The sequence below is a fragment of the Papilio xuthus genome, unplaced genomic scaffold (assembly GCF_000836235.2).
Source record: "Papilio xuthus unplaced genomic scaffold, Pxut_1.1 DF826159.1, whole genome shotgun sequence".
NCBI classification, from domain to species: Eukaryota; Metazoa; Arthropoda; class Insecta; order Lepidoptera; family Papilionidae; genus Papilio; species Papilio xuthus.
Genome location: NW_013532490.1, coordinates 1,515,123 through 1,531,311, shown reverse-complemented (window position 1 = coordinate 1,531,311; position 16,189 = coordinate 1,515,123). Strand labels below are relative to the sequence as shown.

The 16,189-nt window shown below is 34.8% G+C and overlaps 2 protein-coding genes across 4 annotated transcripts; one reads left to right on the top strand and one right to left on the bottom strand.

Moving 5' to 3' along the window:
• Window positions 1-2,527: 2,527 nt before the first annotated feature.
• Window positions 2,528-4,267, top strand: LOC106123086 (carbonyl reductase [NADPH] 1). Of its 2 annotated transcripts, XM_013319222.1 has the most exons (3): window positions 2,528-3,074; window positions 3,474-3,590; window positions 3,957-4,266. In XM_013319222.1, exons 1-3 carry the CDS (start codon window positions 2,951-2,953, stop codon window positions 4,160-4,162), a joined length of 447 nt encoding a protein of 148 aa, XP_013174676.1. In that variant the 5' UTR covers window positions 2,528-2,950; the 3' UTR covers window positions 4,163-4,266. The 2 variants fall into 2 exon arrangements, with proteins under 2 accessions (XP_013174676.1, XP_013174675.1); XM_013319221.1 differs by having other exon boundaries at window positions 2,528-3,590; window positions 3,957-4,267.
• Window positions 4,268-4,671: 404 nt separating this feature from the next.
• Window positions 4,672-16,145, bottom strand: Cnot4 (CCR4-NOT transcription complex subunit 4). 2 transcript variants are annotated; one of them, XM_013319346.1, is made up of 18 exons: window positions 15,903-16,145; window positions 11,757-11,870; window positions 11,101-11,175; window positions 10,672-10,785; window positions 10,059-10,208; window positions 9,687-9,773; window positions 9,393-9,582; window positions 8,902-9,027; window positions 8,667-8,708; window positions 8,518-8,587; window positions 8,117-8,268; window positions 7,221-8,021; window positions 6,526-6,761; window positions 6,090-6,292; window positions 5,853-6,008; window positions 5,483-5,589; window positions 5,120-5,367; window positions 4,672-5,003 (listed from the first exon to the last, which is right to left on the bottom strand). In XM_013319346.1, exons 2-18 carry the CDS (start codon window positions 11,787-11,789, stop codon window positions 4,869-4,871), a joined length of 2,925 nt encoding a protein of 974 aa, XP_013174800.1. In that variant the 5' UTR covers window positions 11,790-11,870; window positions 15,903-16,145; the 3' UTR covers window positions 4,672-4,868. The 2 variants fall into 2 exon arrangements, with proteins under 2 accessions (XP_013174800.1, XP_013174801.1); XM_013319347.1 differs by having other exon boundaries at window positions 6,090-6,235.
• Between the last annotated feature and the right edge of the window lie 44 nt (window positions 16,146-16,189).

Here is a 16,189-nt window from a genome sequence, read left to right as displayed (position 1 = left end):
GAAGAAGAAGAAGAAGAAGAAGAAGAAGAAGAAGAAGAAGAAGAAGAAGAAGAAGAAGAAGAAGAAGAAGAAGAAGAAGAAGAAGAAGAAGAAGAAGAAGAAGAAGAAGAAGAAGAAGAAGAAGTCTGAAACGGTAGACGCTCAAGGTGGCTCTCCTAGAAACATATTAAGTGACAATACGGAAACTGGACCATCGTCTGCTGTTCAGGCGAACATGCCTCATGATGACCCCTAGAGACGAAGATGAAGCGGAAATTTTGGTTGTAATTGCTAAAAATATAATATAATATATTTATATTAAAAATTAAAATATAGAGCTGTAATCTTGAAAGTGTAAATGAATGTATGTGTACTTGCATAAATTTAAAATTATAATAAGTTATGTAGAAATATAGTAAATAATGTACAAAAATATAAAAATATTTTGTTTTTATTTCCCCAATAATAATTGGATCATTTTAATAGAGGTATTTCATAGAAGGCTACTTGATATCGGCTCACTATATTAATAACTATCTAAGTGGGTATATTATTTTTGAACATTGATTGTCTATTTTAACTTCATTAATTAGATTCCCCCTTATCAGTTATTATTATAGTGAGCTAAATATGCGTGCCTACGTATATAGGTACAAAAGAAAAACAAAATTAGTTCACCCATTATACGCACGGAGCGCGACAATCGCCGTGTATCCACGACTTCGTGCGAGTTGGCCCTCTTTCTATGCTATGGATTATGGATATTCTTTGTTTTTGTGATTTTATAAACTGCTAACATAATTTTTTATTACCTGTTGATAAATATATCGATTTTTGGAGCAACTGAGTTTTTATAAATTATAGATGCTACACAACTAATACCACGTTGAATTCACTGCCGATTCTTTTGCCTCGAGGGAGGAAAACGGAACATTTTTTTCAATTTCTTAAAAATCCACCAACTTTTCTTTCACCGATGAAGTTGCTTTAATGTAGTTAGTTTGGCAGAGGAGGATTAAATGAAGCAATTTCAATTTTATGAAAAAATATTTATTTCCAAAACTGTATAACTCATAATAATAAAACAAACGTACTAAAAGTTCTAAAAATATAGTTCTATATTTATTGCATAATTGATACAAGTTAATTCACCATCATTAAACATGATTAATTTAAATGCACTGTTGAATCCGTAAATGTTATATCGATGGATCACATTAAACTGGTACAAAAGATAAAAAAAATACCATTTAGTGAAAAATATGAAACAAAATTAATTTATTAAATTTGGATTTTACAAATATCACAACTTATAATATATCTTAAACTTTTTTTGAACTAAGTAATAAAAAATAAACAGAGATTGTATACAATTTTCTTACAAGTAATTTAAATTTCAACACAGGTACTTTACCCCAAAATGATGCCTCCTAAGCTCATTATTTTTCTCGTTAAGGAATCTATAGGTTACACATCTATGGAGAATAGTAATAACAAAAGAGTTAATATGCGGAATCTTTAGGTTCATGACAATTTTATAAATTTATTTGAGAAGTAAAACTTAAATATTGTATTCTATTTTTACATTACATAATATTTAACATGACTTGTACATTAGCAATGTTTTGATGGGAAAATTTTGGATTAGGGGACTATTTGGAGCGTCGGCAGTGCAGTTGGTGCTTTACCGGATCATATTTTACATATCCAGGTACGATCTCCGCTATATGGTAATGCGTTCTTCGAATTTCTTGATAACATCCATCCGACATTCTTACTGTAATTACAAATTGCATACAACTGCATAGAAATTCAAAGATATGTGTTGCATTATGTTGCGTTCCTAAAATATGTTCGCTTTAGTCAGAAAGATTAAATTAAAGTTGCAATTAACGAAATGGATTTTTTTTCCTAAATTGTTTTCCCTCGAATAATACTTTCAAACGTCAAAAAGGAAACTGACAGATTGATTTTTTTTAGGTTGGTAGCAACGTAGACTTGTTCATAATATTGCTAGCATTGAAAATGTCAATTTTTATTCTCCGTTTGTGTATCTAATTAGTCAGGAGTCCCGTCTCTTATTTTATATACTCTTTTGTACCGTGTCGTGTCGAACCAAGGCGCGCCACTGCACTGTGATACCATTACACAATTTTATTTACCCGTAAAATTAGGCTCATATCATATTCATATCATTCACTTTAAAACGGAAAAAAGTATAATTAAAAAAGAAAAATGTTAAGTAAAAAGTCTATAGCTAGAGATTCCGTATCTACTTTTTAATAATGTAACATTTTTACAGATAAAACGTTAAATCTTACAAAAAATAGTAGTGTCTCCATCAAAATTTAATGTTTTGCCTTATTTCTGATGTGCAAGGTAAGAAAGATAATTTTTATTTAATTATTAAAAATACGCACCACTACCAAGAAAAATTCCATATAATGCAATTATGTTTTTTTAAATAGCAATACTACCTCTACCCTTGTCAGAAACTTCTGGCGGGTGCGGGGTGTCGGGGAATAGGTAATTATAAAGCAGGTTAAAAAATATTTAAATTTTACATTTTATAACTAAGGTTAAATCTTTAAGTTCGCGTCGGCCCCAACACCAAAAAATTGTCAGATTTGAGAATGTAAAAGAAGAAAATTAAAGAATATGGGATCTGTGTTACTTTTAATGTAACTCTCAACATTCAAGAGTAGGAAAGTAGTAAGGCGAAATATAGCACGCCATTCGTTCCATATACAATAAGACTAGGCAAATTATAAATGGTCAGTGTTCACGGTCCATATGTGACATTTTATTGTAATCTACACGTTTGACCTTGAACATCTTATCTTACAGCTGTTTTGATATTAAATTCTTTTTACAACAGTTTCGTATTTTTTCTAGATTTTAAGCGCAGTAAATGATCTTGATGCTATAGTTGTATAATAAGTGAGATAGTTTGATTGCTATTTAGTATAAAATGTCTAACAATAAAGTGGCTATAGTGACCGGTGCAAATAAAGGATTAGGTTTTCCTTTGGTAAAAGAATTGTGTGAAAAACTTGATGGAATAGTTTACTTGACTTCGCGTGATGAGACGAGAGGTATAGAAGCTTGTGAAAAAATTAGAAAAATGGGTTATTATCCTAAATATCATCAATTAGACGTAGGGAATAGCAACAGTGTGGTAAAATTAACGTCTTTTATTTGTAAAGAAGAGCAAAAAGTCGACTTATTAATTAATAATGCCGGTATACTATTTCTTAAAGATGCTAAAGAATCAAAATACATTCAAGCTAAACAGACAATATTCATAAACTTTACAGCATTAGTTAATTTCACTGAAGCAATGTTACCATTTATTGTGGATGGCGGGAAAATTATAAACATATCAAGTTCTTCAGGACATTTATCGCGAATACCGTCTGAAAAACTGAGCGAAAAAATAAAATCACCAAATTTAACTTTAATAGAATTACAAAGTCTAATGAACGATTATTTAGAGGCTGTGAAAGAAAACAAGGAGATCGAAGATGGTTGGGGCGACTCGCCGTATGTTGTTTCGAAGGTTGGCGTGAATGCTTATACATTTTTGTTGAACAGGAGGCTTGCAGATAGAGGTAAAAAGTACTAGGTTTATTTATCAAACAAATGCAAGCTCTACAAAAATCTAACAATGTCATCTAGGTATTGTTAACTTAGTTAATTTATATTCAGACTAGAAATAAGGACGCATCCTTCAAGAAACTTTTCTATTGAATGAAATATTTCAGTGAAGAGTGCTATTCAGCCACGTTTGTTGTTACCAAATTAGACAATTTTTTACAACCGTAATCATTCATTATTGTTGCATAGTTGGTTATCACAGAAACTTAATGTAATACTGTTGCTTATTGCGCCTTCGTAACAATAATCAAAAATTAAATCATGTATTTTTAATTTTATGTTCATGTGACAGTTTTTAACCTATTTCATATATGTATCAGGCATCAAGGTAGACTGCGTGCATCCAGGCTATGTAATATCAGACATGACACGAGGTTCTGGAAACGTATCACCGGATGAAGCTGCCAAAGTTGTGGTGAAAGTCGCGCTAGACTCTGAGAGTGGTGGTAGATACTTCTGGCACAATGGTGATGTGGTACCGTGGGATGGACCCGATCCTAGAGGATATATTGACGGCAAAAAGTGATGACACAAATGAACTGGAAAGGCACATATAGACAGTAATTGTAACAAAATCATTCATGATATTTTCGCTGTTTTATTTTTCTTAGTTGACATTAATAAAATTATGTTTTAGTAATTTTACTTTTTTTTTTGTGTAATCTGATATTTTGTTATGTTGTAAAGGTATCTTGGTGTAGGATATGGGAGTATTATAGGAAATCAGTTTATCGTTTGCTGAATATTCACATGTATGAGGTTCATTAAAAGAATGGATAATAATTCCTCAATTTTAATGATGTTCATTGATAATGGCTCATTAAGGTACAAAATGGAACCGCGTTATTGGCATTTCATTTATATATAGAAAAAATAATAATTTCATTTAACAGGGATATGACACTAAGTTATAATAATACAACGAATATACATATATTTTGTGAAACGAAACATTACCATTAAGAAATACGATGACGCGGTCGCCGCTGGACCGCGTCCAGTCGACACTGCGAAGATTTCATAAAAAAATAAAGAAAAAAAATCAACATTTTTTTAAATAAAACAAATAGGTTAATTTATTTTACAAATTCCTTTTTGTTATCATATTTCTCTCGTTTAAAATATGCTCTCTTAATACAAAGATTTATCGATCACGTCACCAACGGAAGAATAGAGATAATAAATGTTTTAATTGATAGAAAATATAATTTCCGCTGCGATGGGAGAGGGGGCTACTTGGCGTCGATGCACTCGGCGGGGTGCTGCGACGCGGGCGGCGGGGCGAAGCCCGGCGGGATGGGCATGCTGTACGCGCCCCACAGCTTGCCGCCGCCCCACTGCTGCGCCGCTGACACCGCGCCTGACATCTGCCAGCATCACACACTTTTTTTACAAGGAAAATGATGCTTTCCCAATTATAACTTCTGTAACCTCTTGTAGATTACACAGTATGATCGATTTTCAAGAAAATGATGTCACAAACCTGATGTTTAGAGATGCCGTTGGGTTGCACATTGAGCTGGTTGAACCTCGCGAAGAGCTCCTGCTGCTGCGGCGTGAGGCCGGGCTGGGAGTGGGGTTGGGCATGAGACTGGGCGTGAGGTTGAGCGTGGGGCTGAGAGTGGGACTGGACGTGGGGCTGCTTGCCGAAGCTGACCGAGGTGGACATTATTGCGGGGTCCATCTGCGTCCAGTCCGAAAACACGTTCTGTGCGCTGTTCGAGTTATAACCTGCAACTTGAAAACTTTACGTTAATGTCATTCATAAGATGATCTTTGGTCACAATTCTGACTTTATGCATATAATTCTATGTATATTTATTATTATTTGGTAAATAGAGCTGACCTTGGTGCTGCTGGTGATGTGGCGGGACCCCCATACCGAAGGCGTTGAGGTGTCCGAATCCGGGTGGCGGCGCGATCCGGGCGCGGTGAACACGCTCCATATTGTCTCTGCAACACACAACACATCACGTATACGTATATGACATTACGATGAGTCTCCACTGTTGGTAAAGCTGTATACCGCAATATTGCCATCTTTCACGTTATCTTGGAAAAAAATTGAGATAATAATATAATGTCCTTAAACAGTTGAAATTCACAATAATACGTTCATCGATCATTAGGAAACTTGGACTACATAAATATAATGTTCCACACTCAGATATCCTGGACTTTTTAAAAGATAGGTTAGGTCTTATAAAAGTATCTACCCGCTAGAGATGGTGTTAAACATCATCTCTGTCTCCATCATCTCTGCGAGCGCCTTCTGCGTTTCTTTGAAGGGGTCAAAGTCAAGGTCATCGTCGCCGTCACCCGCCGCGCGCCCTCCGCAGTTTTCCCCGCTTGCTGCGCGTATAGTACTCATCCTGGAATTAACATATCGGAAGAATAAGTTATTGTGGCATTTAATCCAAAATGAATTGTATGTTAAGTATAGTTGGACGTACCTCTGCTTGTGTTCCATCTCAAGGCGTTCGGCACTAAGCATGTTGTGTGGGTAGTGCGGCGCGGAGTGCAGCGGGCGTGGCTCGTGCGCGTGCGCATACCGCCGCTCATCCGTGTCGCGTGACAACATCTGCCGCATCTGCTGCGCCTTGTGGAAGTCGGTAAAGAACTTGTCCATATTCTCAGCTAAATACCGACCTTCGCTCTGTTCGTATACAAACAATAAATTTTTTCTACTATCTTGGCAGCTTGGAATACAATTTGATCAGTAGAGCGGCGTAAAGGAATGCGAGAAGAGGTGTAGGTGCAGTGCTCAGTGACCTTGAGCCACCAAAAAGGTTGACATGGATTACAACACTAATATAGGGTATAGGAGTTGAAGGCTTTTCTAAAATCCATAGTAAATTAAAAAGAATGCTCTAGAAATAGAATACTTACTCCAGACTGTGGCGCATCAAATCCATTAACAAGGTTATTCTGTGGCATTGGTGTCTGGTTCTGCTGCAGCATCTGCTGGTGCTGCAACATGTACCCGCCCATCGCGTTCAGTGAGCTCCCGGGTACAGAGTTGGAGGATAAGGAGTTAGCCGATATTGAATTGCCGCTGCCCATTGAGCTGTCTACACGCATACCAAACGGTGGAAGCATATTGTGATTTTGATGAAAATTAGCACCTGGATAGGAAAAAGCATATTTAGTTTTTTTTTATTATAAGGTGACAAAAGAACGAACGGCCACCCGAAATCACTGAAACAGCGAAGCCTCTTGCCAATACACGTCCGCAATTGCGCAAATCATCAAGATGTGTTTCCTATATTATTATAAAATATTTTCCCTTCCCATGCATCCCCTCATCCAGAAAATCCAAGTCCACTTGCCACCCTTTCCTCATAAAAAAGGTTAGGAAGTGAAAGAGGATTAAAATTATACATCCGGGACCGCACACTCATCAGACGAAACGCGAAATAGCTTCCACTTGACGCCTGTCTTCTGTGTGGTCGTGGTATTTCACCGGGCGAGCCGGGACAATTCGTGCAAACATGTTAAAGCGGGCTCTACCACTGTTAAAGTTTATACCATAAAGTATCTTTGAATATAATATGATTTGTAATTTAATAGTAAATTAAGTTTACCTAATAATTCACTAGCAGTCTCGAGTCCTATACTGGAAGTTGGCATATAATGTTTCTGTTCAACCATTGCATTATGTTGTCGGGCCAACATTTCATTTCTCATGAGCATCTCATTGTGGCTCCTCTGTTCGTGTAACATTAATTCATTCTGATCCATAATTCCGTGGTTAATTTGGCTAATTTGTCTTTCATTACCTAAATAATTAACCGGCTCTCTATCTAATAGTCCGTAACCATTGGTTAAAGGTGATTTCATATTGTGTGCCAATATATGGTTATTATCAACTAGGCCTGCGAGCATTTCTCTATGAGTTTGCATCATTACTACTACATTATTGGCATCATTTAAAAGGTTATGTGTGTTATCATCGTCTAATAGACTGTGATCACTGTTATCTAATAAATCATGGTTTTCTAACAGGCTATGTCTATCAGATTCCAATTCGTCTAATTCATTTGTCAGGTAACTTTGTTGTGCATCACTTTCAAACACTGAACTATGGTTTTCCGTGGTGTTGTATACTGGTGTACTTTCCGCAGCTTCTTCTGTGACTTCTTGACTAATACTATTGCTGTTGCTGCTGCTGGTACTGTTGCTGCTGCTGTTGCTATTGCTACTGTTATTCTTTTGTTTAGATTTTTCTGATTTGCTCTTCTTGCTTTGGCCGTTTGTGATTTCTTTGTGGGATCTGTTCGTTTTTGTTTCCGTGTGATTTTCTTTATTATTTTTCGTATGAGACTGTTGTATTTGTTGTTGTGTTGGACTGGATGATTCTGACGTGCCGTTTTCTTGTGATTTACCTGAAATACAAATAATATTAAAAATCTTGCACAATGAATGATACTAGAAGAATTGCGTTTTAGACCTTTATAGGAAAAGCAAGTTCTTTTGTTACCTGTAGAGTGCTGTGGTTTAGGACTGGTCTGTTTCCGGGCGGGGCTGTCTGCGGGAGGGGAGGAGCCGAGGCTTGGCCACGCCTCTTTGCTGTTGCCGTTGCTGCCGTATTCCTTGCCGTTACCATTACCATTTGCCGTTTCTTTTTTCGATCTGGAAAGAGCGAGACAGAGTATGTATTTCATGTTTCTGGTATATCATAGAATAAAGAGGTTTTAGTCTTTTTCGTATCTTGTTGGTATTTTTTAAAATTATATAAGAAGTTTTGTTATGTAATTATATATGACGTCTTAGCCTAGTTCTACATATGATAATCCTATTATGATGGGTAACACTTGGTCATATTTTCCAGTGTTAATACCAATTTTCGCGATATTTATTATCAATTATTACTATACTTACTTAGACGTAGTGACTATATTTATATTTGACGATGTGACCAACGGTGTCGGTGTTGTGTTAGACGGATTACCTACAAACATACAACATTATTTAAATATCTAATAATATAACAGAGAAATATTTAATATATAATTTTGTGTAATATTTACCATCTTTTGAACTGCCTTTTTCTGCATTCGTACTAGAATTACCTGAAATATTTTTAAAATTAATTACATATCTTCTAGATATTAAAACTAGGTGCTACCTGTCTTTAATACAGACATTGAAATAGACTTGCTACCTGTATTATCATCAGAATAGGTGTAAATTTAATATTACTACTGTCAGTGGTGAGGTTGAGTTAAGGGTATTGTGTAGTTTGAGTCGTATGGCGAGTGTTACCTGTGCAGTTCTTGTCGTCGGGCTTGTCTCGCTGCGCCTGCAACAGCTGGTTGTGCAGCCGCCGCTCGTACACCTGGTGCAGGCCCGCGTGCATCTCCTCCTTAGTGAACGATGCATTTGGATCACCTGAAAAATATCGCATACAATTTCAAAACTAGATACAATTAGATATTCTCTTCCTATCCCTAACAAGCTATTCACGGAAGTTCACGTAATACAAGAAAAACTATTTGTTTGGTTCGCAATTTGGTAAGAGTTTATTTTACTAATATTATAAATGCAAATGTTGTATGGATGAACGGATGGATGTTTGTTAGAAGGTATCTCCAAAACGACTCAATTAGATTTGGATGAAATTAAGCATAGATATAGAACTTAGTCTGAAAAAACACAGACTACTAATTAAGTTTTTTAATTCCACGCCGAGGGAGTCATGGGCTACAACTAGTTTAATTACAAATTGACGAAATACAGTAATATCGTAGACTGACCTAGTTCGTGTAAATACATGCAGTCTGACTTGGGGCAGGGCTGGTTCTTCATGAAGTTGGCGCAGTACTTGGTGGTGCCGAGCGAGCCCTTCAGCACGCGCCCGTCCAGCGTCACGTTGTTCACGCCCTGGATGGCACGCAGCGCGTCCGCTGACGTCACGTACGTCACGTACGCAGACGCCGACGGACCCTGCGTACGCGCACAAATGATTATTACTCTTTTACACATGTTTCTAAAGTTTCATTTGTGAATAAGCTATGGTTTTTATTTTTTTCTATGCAAACCATACTCACCTGTGAGCCTGCATATGCTGTACTTTGGTTTATAACTACTTTGTGAATTTTTCCATATTTGCCAAAGTACTCTTGCCGCTTTAGAATCTGAAATAGCAAAACATTAATCATTTAAATAACATCCAAAACAAAAAGATAAGAAAGAATTTAATATGACCGCATGGAAGAGTACATCCAAGACCTATTTTTGAATTGTAAATTGCTCAATTTCGTTCACTTTTACCAAAAAAAATGTGATGTCTTTTTATTCCTAGAAATGTTATTAGAATCTTGATTCCCATACGAAGCAATCCTATACATTGTTAGTCAGAATTGCTTCATGTATATGTCGACGGGTACTGGATACTGTGTCGAGTGGATAGTGGGTAGTACCTCTGGGTCGGCGAGCCGCACCGGCAGGCCGACAACGAACACGAGGTTGTTCTGCACGACGCGCACGTTGGCCAGCGCGCGCCGCGACTCCAGCGTCTTGTTGCGCCGCTTCTGCTCCCGCGCCTTTTTCTCCGTCTTTATCGCCGCCACCTGCAACACAAACACGGACAAATACTACATTAAGCCTCGTTTACATCATGCCAGTACAGTAGGACAGTAGCACTGGTCTGGTATATAGTTTTGGTACACTGACGCCAATTAGTGTTTTCTCAATAATGTTGAATTTTATTGCAACTTATTGCCATTACTGGAACATATTATCCTCATCCAGTAGAAGACTATATAAGGAAGAAAGATTAAAAAAACCTAGCATCTAATTGGCAGAAGACAATTACAATTGTTGCTTAAATCTCGAAAAACCGTCATGAGAAAGGATTTTAAGGTTTTTTTAACCCAACCCGTGTTACACCCGTTGACGCCGCGCAGAATGACTGTCATTGTCTCTTTCTTGGATACTGCGGTATACAAACTTTAAAATTGTATGTATGTATGTCATCAGTTCTATACGTCCAAACCGAGGTGCTCGGAGCCTATCCTAAGTTAGTTTATGTACCTGCTCTTGACTGAGTGGAGTGAAGTCTGCCGGGTTCTCCGGGTACGCCTTGCGACACGCCGGACACAGCCCGTTCTCGCCTTCCCGGATACGGTTCCAACAGAACCGGCATATCTGAAATACAAGTATCACTTTAAATTATCTTTTTAGAAATAAAAAAAAAACTTATATTGAATATAGCATATGTCACCCGGGGATAGTGTAGCTTCCCAACAGTAAAAGAATTTTTCAAATCGGTTCAGTAGTTTGGAACCTAATCAATACAAACAAACAAACCTTTCTTTATAATATTAGTAAATATAATATTGAATGTAGTAATATTTAGCATAAAATAACTGGATTATATTTAACACATTCAATGACACTACGATTTTTCATATGACAATGTACTTGTCAAGCAAGTCGGTGGCAGTGGAAGGGTTAACTTACTTGGTATCCACATGTGCACGGGTAGAAGTGGAGATCGTCCACCTCCAGAGGTTCCATACACAGGGGACATTCCACCTGCAAATCATAAATAATATAACTGCAATAAATACATAATATGTATATTTAAAATGTATTTACAAACAAAATGTCTAAATTGTAAAGTTGAGTAACTGATGGTTTCTGAGAACAAAATCTCTGTATAAAACATAACACCATCCCTGTCATTATCTTTGATTAAACAGAGATAACAATATATTTTTAACTCCGTTAACGTTAACTCCGTAAAAACATATAATTTTGGTCTCCGAAACCACCGATCATTTATATATCTATTGTTATAGCCATCTTGACAAGTAATAAAGCTTAAAAATTTAAAAAACTTTTGACTTGCACTATTTAATTATTTTTCTGATAGTAATTAGCAATTTTTTTAACAAATTTTAACATTATTTTGTCTTAGATTTGGTAATACATTCAAAGTTTAGTAGTTTTTTTTATAGCAAAATATGATAAATGAGGAATTGACTACTTGAATTCCAATAGCAAAGTGACAATTGCCCATAGACATTTGAATATAAATTGCCTCTAAGAGGCATTCTAAAGAGGTTATTTCCCATTTCTATATGTCCTTCTCCCCTAACAAAATATGTACATACCTGCTCCTCTCCACTTTGATTCAGTACTGACATCCTAGCCCCAGCAGCCAATTATTCAGTCTCCTCACACCTAACACTAATATCGGCTTACGCTACGCGAATATCCACTGCAACCTGCAATCAACAAACATTAAACACTGTTAGTATACCTAAAAATGTATTGACATCCATACAAGCATGAGTTTCCATCACAAAAACATACAAAAAAATACTTTTTTTTATGTCATATGAGCTGTATGATATCTATAAATGAGCAATGAAGTCTGACAGTTTTAATTATTTGAATACTAGGGGTCGCCCGCGACTTGTTGAGGTCAAAATTTAAAAAAAAGTATCGTATAATACGCCCGCTTGCTTAAAATATAGACAGTCAAAATCGGTATATCCCGAAATTACAAGGAACAATTGCAGCCTTGCGGAGACACAAACAAAAATATATTAAAAAAATGTTTTCGTCGTTATCAGCAACGCAAATGCATCACGTGTACGAAATGCGATTCATTCCGATCTGACATACAGACACTTCCAATTTTATTAACATGTATAGGTATGTTGACGGTAAGGTAGCGTTTAGTTTTTATTTGCACTGACGAAGTCACGGGCGACAATTTTTATATTGTTTGAAAACAATTACAGGTATAGAATTAAAATGCATTAAAGGTAACCAGTACCAAAAGGCTTCCCCATCGTTAATACGTAATTCCATGCCATGACGTCACGATTTCGCAAGTCGCCTTAAGTAAAATCGGCTATAAAAGTGATTTGTAAATTTAAACGGTTATTGAGAATAACAAGGTTTAAAAAAACCACAGTGATACGATTATCGTCATTGATTACGTCATGATATTCCAGAAAAATATACGAATAACATTATAAATATCTTCGAAATAAAGAAAACTATGTAAAAGCTACATAACTTCACAATAGCAAAAACATACAAACAACACTAGCTATCGCCTGTGACTCCGTCCACGAGTAATAAAAAAAAAATAAGTAGCATACATATTCTGCCAGACTATGTTCTAAATCTGTGCCAAATCAAAATCCGTTGAGCCGTTCCGGAGATACTTTCAAACATCCATCCATCTACACTTTCGCATTTATAATATTAGTAAGAAGTATAATAAATATTCTATTCTATTCTAAGTAAGATAGTTACATAGCAAGTAAATAACAATTTTTTTTTAATCTTATATAAAATGTGGGTAGTGTAATTTTTTCGAATTCACTAATTACAATTTAAATACCCCATTAGCAAAACATTAAGAATTTGGTAATCAATATATTTCAAAGATATAAGAACACATATCACTTAATTTCACAAACAGGTAAAATTTGCTTACCGAGTACTTTAGGATATTAAATACGTCTTGGTTCACCTATTTTTTTAAGATGAATGATTGATCATAACCCAACCCAATGTGAAGCAACGTGAACTCATTGTTATTCCTTTACAGTGTTATAAATAATTCATTATTGATCCCTAAATCTGTAAATCTGGCAGCATGACGCAAAGATCTGACCAAATCTACATATGATACTACGCATCAACCACCAAAATGTTAATATTGTCACGTAGATGAATAATGTTTAGTAAATACAAAAAGCTGTAATTTTCAGTAACCTAGGCACTAATATTAAAAATGTGAATGTTTAGATGGATGTTTGAAAGTATCTCAAGAACGGCCGAACCAATAATGTTGAAAATTGACATACATACAGAACATATTCTGGAAGAACACATAGGCAACTTATTATGTTTAAATTCTGCGCGGACGTAGGCGCGGGCGACTGCTAGTTTACTTACATTCAATATTGTCTCATTTAGTGGTAAAATCTAATATCTCCAAAGACTATAATATCTTTATCTATTTGGCTTTTGGGGAAGAATTAATAATAAGCAAATAAAAAAAACATTATTACTAATAAAGACAGCTAAGACTTTTACTTTTAAATAATAACATGAAAAAGGCTATGAATTTAGCATTAGCGACTTAATCCTGGCTGTCTAATTAAAAAAAAAACTTTAAAATATTTATACTATTATGATACTTAGATTATTTCCTGTTTAAAAACGATAAGTTATGTGTGAATAATTCTATCTGATATCATTTTCATTCATATTATTACCTATACAAACATTTGTGATAAGATTTTAAGCTAAGTTTATACTGGCATTGATAATGCAAATTCAATCTATAACACACTTAAATCAAAGCTAATAGCTTAAAAAAAACTATTTAGTACATTGATTACAATTTTGGTGAAAAAAAAACAAAATACAGACAAATAGAAAACCTCTTTTGAAGTCGGTTAAAAATGTGTCATCTTTCTCATTTAAAAAGTAAATGAGTGGGATGATTGTCTTTATACACATAGCCTTTGAATGGAATCAATATAGTTGAGGCCAGGGATTGCAAACCAATGGCACAATATTCAGACCAGGTCACTAGTTTTTTTTTTTTTTATAACAGAAGGGGGCAAACAAGCAGCGAGAACACCGAGGTGTTCAACGACGCCCATGGACATCAGCAATACCGGAGGAACCGCAGATGCGTTGCCGGCCTTCGAGGTGGTGATAGTTTCAAAATTAATTATGTAGCACTATAAAAAGTCTAAAATAGATTATTATATGAGGGATAAATTAGACTGATTCCAATGTAATAGAATTCTCGGTTAATCACAAAGTCAAAATTATTTGTTGGTAATTCTATGGTCTCATGAAACATTTATATAGCAAATTGGAATGTTGATATTTAAGGTTTGCTATCCCTTGTTAATGGGGGGAACACAAGTATATTTAACGGTCATATAGTTGTAAAAATCTTAAATCTGGAAACTCTAAGGTAGATAACATTGGTGGTGTAACATTAGACAATTCTTTGTTTTAGGGTTTGTAAAAACCATATTAAACAATATTTCACAACCCAATTTTACAAAATATTATAATACCTACATTTTATTTTTAATTATTTATAAAGGAAATATGTGCCTGATAGCATTAAAATTAATATTCCAATAAGACATTTAGGTAATTTACATTGGCTATGTGTATAAATGTTGGGTGAGTTTGTCAAAGAAACATTCACAGAAATACATGTTTTATAAGGAGAAACTCATAGTTAAAATACAAGCTATCCCACAATTGATACATTTTTAATACTTTAAACATCGCAAAGAGAACTAAGAAATCTCTTTGTGTGCTTCAAGTTTTATTATTCATGTCTGGAAATAAAGTGAACTTAAGTTATAAAAGCAACACATTTTTTAATTTCATAATTTCTGAAGAATCTATGTTTGAATTACCTTTTTTACATAACCTCTTTCTATCTCTGTATTTTATTTGCTAAATACTTTATATAGCAAGTTTATAACTAATCACCAACTACAATATAAAGTTTTTAACAATAGAATTGTGTAATTAAGGTACACACAAAATAAGGTAAGTTATTAACTTAACTATTTTACATTAGATAAAAGGGTTTTACGGTGTAAACTTAAGTTGGCTTGTAATTTTTTCTGTTGATAGAAGTTATTTTATAGTTTGAATATGTGTTGCTTATTAAGAAAGTACCTTGTTAGTGATTCATTGCAATTTATTTATGAGAAAAATCATATTATATATTAATATTAAAGAATTGATAGTAGGAAAACACATAAAAACATATTTACTGATAACAAATTTGACTTATCTGTGGAGCCTAGTAGGAATTTATGTAATAGTAAACAGTGTTTTGTGTGTTAACAATAACTTTGTGATAAATGAATCTTTAACAATGACTCAACCCAGCTTTGACAGGTTCACAATTTGACATTTTATTGTCGAAAAACAATCCCAACGTCGAGATTTAACGGGAATTTAAATAATCCCCACAGCCATCATCTGATTCATCCTGACCAAAATAAAGATTGATACGTCTAAATTAAATTATTCCACTTAATTTACATGACCAAAATCTAGCAAAATACTAGAAGCCAGCTGCCATCCAATAGAATATGTGGCAAAAGTCAAACTTTCATTTCGTACAAGGATGCACTAAAAATAATTATAAACAATCTAGGTACCATAAATTTGCTTTAAAGAATCTATTTGTTTCTAGATTCATCACCTGATTCCATTTTAGGACAAAATAAATCGATGTTTACCTTACGTCTTCTCTCAGTGCAAATCTTTTTCTATTGCAGAATCGAGACTGCTAACCCTTCCGCTAGAGTCGAAGATTAATCCTTTTCAAAGGACCTACAATGCGGTTTACAATTCAATTTAAAGCAAAATGCAAAGCTGAAATAAATACAACTGTCCCGAAGATATTTTCTGCGAGTTACTATACATTTGTTTTATGAAATGGCCTAATCTTTTACAAGATTCCGTTCTGTGATTCCATAGACAAGACCATACTTTTTAATTTCGAAAAATTAGTGAATAAATTATA

Coding starts and splice junctions, on each gene's coding strand:
- LOC106123086 (XM_013319221.1), top strand. CDS start 2,951: ATGTCTAACAATAAAGTGGCTATAGTGACCGGTGCAAATAAAGGATTA. Junction 3,591..3,956: donor CAGGAGGCTTGCAGATAGAG/GTAAAAAGTACT, acceptor TATATGTATCAG/GCATCAAGGTAGACTGCGTG.
- Cnot4 (XM_013319346.1), bottom strand. CDS start 11,789: ATGTCAGTACTGAATCAAAGTGGAGAGGAGCAG. Junction 10,786..11,100: donor CGTGCACATGTGGATACCAA/GTAAGTTAACCC, acceptor CTTGTATTTCAG/ATATGCCGGTTCTGTTGGAA. Junction 8,022..8,116: donor TAAACCACAGCACTCTACAG/GTAACAAAAGAA, acceptor TTTGTATTTCAG/GTAAATCACAAGAAAACGGC.